Source organism: Nerophis lumbriciformis, linkage group LG27, assembly GCF_033978685.3.
Source record: "Nerophis lumbriciformis linkage group LG27, RoL_Nlum_v2.1, whole genome shotgun sequence".
NCBI classification, from domain to species: domain Eukaryota; kingdom Metazoa; phylum Chordata; class Actinopteri; order Syngnathiformes; family Syngnathidae; genus Nerophis; species Nerophis lumbriciformis.
Window position 1 is genome coordinate 3847501 of NC_084574.2, and position 7500 is coordinate 3855000.

The 7500-nt window shown below is 37.7% G+C and overlaps 1 protein-coding gene across 8 annotated transcripts in view; it reads left to right on the forward strand.

The window, feature by feature from the left end:
• The window catches only part of lrba (LPS-responsive vesicle trafficking, beach and anchor containing), a 778336-nt gene that overhangs the window by 735412 nt on the left and 35424 nt on the right, over nucleotides 1–7500 (forward strand). For all 8 annotated transcript variants that reach the window (XM_061923000.1, XM_061922999.1, XM_061922998.1 and 5 more), the window contains one exon: nucleotides 7257–7424. In XM_061923000.1, the coding sequence (XP_061778984.1) occupies nucleotides 7257–7424 (168 nt within the window). The remainder of the gene's footprint in view (nucleotides 1–7256; nucleotides 7425–7500) is intronic.

A 7500-nucleotide genomic window follows, 5' to 3' on the forward strand; every position in this document is an offset into this window, starting at 1 on the left:
TTATTGAAGTCACAAAGTGCATTCTTTTTTTTAACATGCCTCAAAACAATAACAGTGCAATACTTTTTCATAACATGGTCACTACTGCCTAGTTTCTCTTGTTATATTCATATTTTACTGTTACATTTTTATTCTCATTGTTGCTTTTTATTTTTATTCTTATTGTAATATTTTTCTATTCTGTTTCCTTTTATACCCCCATTATTTACTTTGTATTGTAGCGTCCCGGAAAAGTTAGTACTGCAAGGGATTCTGGGTATTTGTTCTGTTGTGTTTATGTTGTGTTACGGTGCAGATGTGTGTAAGATTACTGGTAAGATTATTTATGTTCTTTTAAATGATGAATTTCTCTAGATATTTAGCTTTTTCCCTTGTTTTTTTAAGAAACAGGCACAATATTTCGATTTTTATTTTTATTGACTTTTTTTCTTCGTGTTGCGTTGTTTTCTTTAACCCTGTAAGACCCAAATATAGAAAAACCTAAAAAAAAAAAAAATGTGATCTTTCAGATGTTGTAGGAGGCATTTGATGCAGAAATTGAAGAGTTATAAAAAAAAAAGTTTATGTATGTTTTTAGAGAAATGTTGTAATATTGCAACATCGGGCTTTGATGGGAGCATAATTTCTGTATTTGTTCTCACGTTGTCTGAACAACTAAAGGTTCATTTGAAGGGTTTATTGCTTACTTAGCCCCATAACGATATATACCATTAATAATAATCACACAGTTATATTTTATGAAGTCATTTATAACAAATATAAAAAATATGAAACAAGATAAAACTCTTAAAAAACACTTTTTCCTCCTCTTTTTTTTCTTTTCATGACATTGGCCATGAAGACTTTCATTGGTGGTGAAAGGCGAACATCACACTTTCTGCATTGTGTGTTGGTGTATCCTCATCTCCACAGAGTTGTGCTATTCTGGTACACCTGCAGGCATTTCTCTCTGAATGAATCAAGCCAGAGTCTGACTTTCCATAGTTTGTCTTTCTTTTCCGTCTCAGATACTGTCATGTTGTTTACAAAATGTAATGACGTCAACAGGGATTGGAATCTGTTGTGCGGCATCACATCAGCAACAGGTGGTGGACCAAGTGCTCAGGGTAGACCATGGGTGTCAAACTCTGGCCCGTGGGCCAAATTTGCCCCGCCGTGTAATTTCACATGGCCCGTGAGGTGATATCAAATTAACACTAGAGCTGGCCCGCCGATTATATACAGCGGTGGTGCCACAGCACACCACTAATTCTAATACTTGCCAAACCTCTCGGTTTGAAAATTGTAACGTCCCCTTTTCGTCCAGTCCAACGAGTGCTGGTTCAGTTACATAATATGTGCGGCTTTGGCACGCACACAGAAGTGAATGCAACGCATACTTGATCTTCAGCAATACGGTTACACTGAGGGTGCCAGTATAAAAAACTTGGGGGGGGGGGGGTTTCTGGGTATTTGTTCTGTTGTGTTTATGTTGTGTTACGGTACGGATGTTCTCTATCTGGCTTGGGCCCATCAGATTAGATTAGTCGCATTTTTGGGGGGGAAATGTATTTGATAAAAGCCAACAGCAAGAATAGACATTTGAAAGGCAATTTAAAATAAATCAAGAATAGTGAACAACAGGCTGCATAAGTGTACGTTATATGAGGCATAAATAACCAACTGGTATGTTAACGTAACATATTATGGTAAGAGTCATTCAAATAAATATAACATATAGAACATGCTATACGTTTACCAAACAATCTGTCACTCCTAATCGCTAAATCCCATGAAATCTTATACGTCTAGTCTCTTACGTGAATGAGATCAATAATATTATTTGATATTTTACGCTAATGTGTTCATCATTTCACACATAAGTCGCTCCTGAGTATAAGTCGCACCCCCGGCCAAACTATCAATAAAACTGCGACTTACAGTCCAAAAAATACGGTATATATATTTTTTTTTTATCCCCTTACTGTTTAAATAGTCATAGAATTACCAGAATAAAGTTGTAATTGCAGGATCATAGTTGGACTGGTGCTAAAAATATTTGTAAAAATATGATATATATGTGTATATTTTTAGAGATAAATCTAAATATTACAACTTTATTCTCTTGACTTGTGGGGGGTTTTTTATGATCAAAAGAACAATGTTATTTTCCCGACAGTGCGCTATTTTTCAAAGGAAAAACTATATCACATAATTTGTGTAATTTGAGTGATTTTATGGAAAAAAAGGATTCATCACTGTATTGTTAATTTATTTTCTTTTGACTTGATTCTGGTAGAAGTCTAACCTTTTTCTAAACAGTGTATTCATTTTTATGATACAGCGACTATTAGAGATGCGCGGTTTGCGGGCACAACCTCGGAGTCCGCGGATTATCCGCGGATCAGGCGGATGACATTTTTAAAAATTAGATTTTATCCGCGGGTCGGGTCGGGCGGTTGAAATAAAAAAAAATTAGATTTTAAATAGATTCAGGCGGGTGGCAGTTAAACCAATTGGGAAATATATATACATAGTTAAATGTTGTTACCCACATACGAAAAACGAGCAGGCACCTGCAGCATATGCCACAACAGAAGAAAAAAAAAAAAAGAGATGGACACTTTTACGGAGCGGAGAAGGGACGCCTCGCCGGGGTCCGGGACCGAGGCCCCTTCCCCCGAGAGGGCCCCACCGGGAGCCGTAGCTGAGGCGATCCGCGAGAAGGGCCCGACGCACGTCCAGGGTCACCACCGCGCCCACCGCACCGACACCCCGCCTCGTCCGCCTTCGCCGCGGCCGGCGTCACGCGCAGCAGGTAAGCAGCTTACCTGCCCGCCACCCCTGTTGCCGGGGGCGCGTAACAGGGGTCACTCCGCGCGCAGTGCGCTCACGAAAGGGGTGGGACTCACCCTGGTTGATATAGACAGCAGGACGGTGGCCATGGAAGTCGGAACCCGCTAAGGAGTGTGTAACAACCCACCTGCCGAATCAACTAGCCCTGAAAATGGATGGCGCTGGAGCGTCGGGCCCATACCCGGCCGTCGCCGGCAGCGAGACGCGCTTGGAGGTGCGCTCAGCGCGGCTCCCATATGATTGCGCACTGGTGTGCGTCTGGGTCGTGACAGCGTGGCACGCGAATGTCTGTGCTGCATTGGATCAGTCTCCTTTCTTTAACAGGCAAAAGCTTTATAACCTCACTAATGCCTTGCATCGTCTATATTAGATATATAACAACGGGCGGATGGCGGGCGGGTGCGGTTCTGATCAAATGTTACATCGGGTGGATGGCGGATGGTTGACGACTTTCTGATGCGGTTGCGGATGAAATAATTGCCTATCCGCGCATCTCTAGCGACTATACTCTCCTAATTAGTTAAAAATAACATGTACTTACAAAATAAATGCAATTATGTGTTTTCCTGTAAAGATGTGACTTTATTAAGGTTAATTAATTACTAATTAATCTCATATGTAAATATGTTATTTATATGATATTAAATTGAATAGCATGACTTGTTGCTAGGCAGAATGTGTGCAGGCAGCCATCCTGTCTGTGTTTATCAAGACGTCAAACGCTTTTTCTTCTTTGGTACGTCCCCCGTCTTCCTCATATCTTCACCCCTCTCCGTTTAGTTTTTTTTTATATATATATATATATATTTATTTTTTTTTTCTATAAAATCCGCCATTTTTAATAACCCTCATCCCACACACATGCAGCTCAATTATTCCGCCATTTTCCTTGACACAAATGTCAAGTGTTGCAAAGCACACAGTGTTTGACTGCAGAGGTCACACTCTGAGCAGCATAATGAGAATTAAGACAGCGAGACGGCGGCGCTGCGGTCGAGAAATCTGACAGCAATTAGCCTCTTTTACACACACACACGCACGCGTGCGAGTGGAATAAATATTTATTCTTGTCTGTGAAAGCGTAAAAAAGTCAGATGAGTTGTGTTGATCTTGTCCCGCGAGCGGACAGACGATGACAGACTACAAACGCGTAACTCGGACCTATTACGTCTCTCTTGTTGCCGCAACATTAGGCACACCTAGAAACCCCCAAAAACCCCGCAAGGATAAAAACATCAAAGCTCACTTTTGATTGACACTAACAATACGTTTATTATTGGAGCTGTGCTTAATGACTCGACCCTCTGGAACCTAAACAGTAGAAACATTATTATTGTCATTATACGACTTTGGCCACTTTGAGCGTATTTAAGGAATGCATAAGTTGTAAAAAGCATTTTCCCACAGGAATGAAGGAGAAATGAAGAATATTTTCCAGGTCTCATTCGAACCTTTATTGCCGTACAAGCGTAAAAAGAAGCCAACCGTAACATGCAGTGTAAAACTAAAAGCATGACGGAAAGTGTGCTGTTGAATCGGTAGAAAGGGAGGCAATTTGTAGCAGTTTTAACTTGGTGCTACAAGTATAAAAATGAGTTATTTACTGTATAATAAAACTTTGCCCCCCCCCCCCCCGACTATAAATAGGATATTTTGTCTGTAAAATTGTTAAAAGTGCACCTCTGCATAACATTGTATCCGTCTTAAAATAAAAGAAAACAAATCAAAAGAAAGCAGTTGTTTTTAATCTGAAACAGAATAGATTTAAAGTGCTTTAATTTTCTTTAAATTGTTGTTTTTATTAAAACATTTTAATATTAATATATAATCTTGTATATTTTCAGAGATAAATCTAAATATTACAAATTTATTCTCTTGATCTGTGGGATTTTTTTTATGATAAAAAGAACAATGTATATATGTGTCAAGACTTGGTCTTGGGTGTATGCTTTTCCGGGATGCAACGGAAAGTTGGCTCGGGCGAGACGGGAATGAAGGTACATGATTTATTTTAATACATCAAAAAAAAAGTACAAACGAAAAGCGCGCACAGTGGCGGAGAATAAACTATGAAACCAAAAGACTATAGCAAAAAAGTACAAACGAAAAAACACGCACAGTGGCGGAGAACAAACTATGAAACCAAAAAGACTATAAACATGGAACAAAAACTTACTTGGCTTGGACAAAAATAGTTGCTTGAGGAATGGACATGGAAAGAATGGACAGAGCATAAATGTGGTGAGGTCGTCAGGAAGACAAACTGAAAAACACTGAACTTAAATACTACAGACATGATTAACGAAAACAGGTGCGTGACTCAAGACGTGAAACAGGTGCGTGACGTGACAGGTGAAAACTAATGGGTTGCTATGGTGACAATCAAGAGTGCACAATGAGTCCAAACGTGGAACAGGTGAAACTAAAGGGGTAATCATGGAAACAAGACAAGGGAGTGAAAAGACAGAAACTAAAGAGTCCTATAACTAAACAAAACATGACTTAAAACAAAACATGATTACACAGACATGACAGTATGTATGTATGTATGTATATGTGTATATATATATGTACACAGCTCGGCCCTCGGCCAAATTGTTTTAACCCAATATGGCTCCCGAGTCAAAAAGTTTGGGGACCCCTGATCTACATCAACAATATGACTTGTCTGAGTAGTTGGACAGGACGAATTAAAAAAATAAAATAAAATACTTTATTTAAAAAAAAAAAAAATTTAATCGAATAAGACTTGCGTTTCATTCGAAAAACGTTTTTATTATTTTAAAATTTTTTTCGAGGCCTCTAATGGCTACAATGAGCATGTTTAGTAGTGCACAGCTGTCCGAAGTGGGGCTTGAAGCATGATACTGAGTATGTTCCCCGGGTTCACACCCACACACTACTTTAACAAGGATTGCCTTATGGCAAATGACCGATACAAATCTAGTGTTTGAGGAAGTGGAGTACATTATTTACATTTTTTTTTTTTATTCATGTACTGTATAAATAGTCATTCAATTACCAGAATAAAGTTGTAAATGCAAGATCATAGTTAGAATGGTGCAATAAATAATTTAAAAAAAAGTGTATTTATAATTGTTTTAAGAATTTTATATCATCTTGTATATTTTCAAAGGAAAGTCCAATTACTAAAACTTCATTCTTTTGAATTTATTTTTTTTTCTGAAAAAAATCCACTTTAATTCTCCTGATACTGCGACATTTTTCCAAGAAACAAAACAAAACCTATCGCATCATTTGTGTAATTTGAGGATATTTGTGGAAATCAAGTATTCATTATTGTAATTATTTTCCCTTTTTTATACATGATTCTGGTAATATTGTAACTTTTTTCTAGAAAATGTATGAATTGTTCTAGCTTAACTGACTCCTCACCCGGACTAGCAGGCTCTGTAATTGCCTGTGACCGGGCTTGCTCTAGTGTAGTTAGTCAAATGTGACTTAAACAGTAGTCTATGTTTTTAGACAGGATGATGATGCCTTCCTGGTTCGCTCTGCAACATTTTCAATTTATGAATGTACAACTGTTTGTTTATGTCAAACTGTTTGTTTATTTTGTTGACCACTGACCGAAAAAAGAATAATAAACTAAACTAAAGAATAACATTGTTCTTTTTATCATAAAAAAAAAAAACCACAAATCAAGAGAATAAAGTTGTAATATTTAAATTTATCTCCGAAAATATACACAATTATTATATTATTATTATTATTATTATATACACAACTTTATTCTGGTAATTCTATGACTATTTACACAGTAAGGGCATAAAAAAGATATACCGTATTTTTCGGAGTATAAGTCGCACCAGCCGAAAATGCATAATAAAGAAGGAAAAAAACATATAAGTCGCATTGGAGTATAAGTCGCATTTTTTGGGGAAATGTATTTGATAAAAGCCAACACCAAGAATAGACATTTGAAAGGCAATTTTAAAATAAATAAAGAATAGTGAACAACAGGCTGAATAAGTGTACGTTATATGAGGCATAAATAACCAACTGGTATGTTAACGTAACATATTATGGTAAGAGTCATTCAAATAACTATAACATATAGAACATGCTATACGTTTACCAAACAATCTGTCACTCCTAATCGCTAAATCCTATGAAATCTTCTTCCTCGGTGTCGCTTCTAAATAAAATTATTTTATATTATACAGTAATGTGTTAATAATTTCACATATAAGTTGCTCCTGAGTATAAGTCGCACCCCCGACCAACGACTTATAGTCCGAAAATACGGTATATTTTCTTAATGAGTTTTTAAAAAAACATTTATCCATTGAATAAATGCTTTAATGTTTTTCCTGTAAAGGTGTGGTTTCATTAAGGTAATGCTCACCATATGCAGCTTCTTTCAGATGTTAACCGAGTTGTCTTTTGTCTTTTCAAAGGCAAACTGACTCAGATCGTGTTCGGGCATCGCGACGTGGTGACGTGTCTGGCTCGCTCCGAGTCCTACATCTTAGGAGACTGCTACATCCTGTCGGGCTCCAGAGACGCCACCCTGCTGCTGTGGTACTGGAATGGCAAGCTCAACAGCATCGGGGACAGTCCGGGAAGTAAGTACATACGCACATACTCACGGCTTGGTTGTAGTACATGCAGGAATGTTCTTGCTTTTAATGTCGAAGTAAA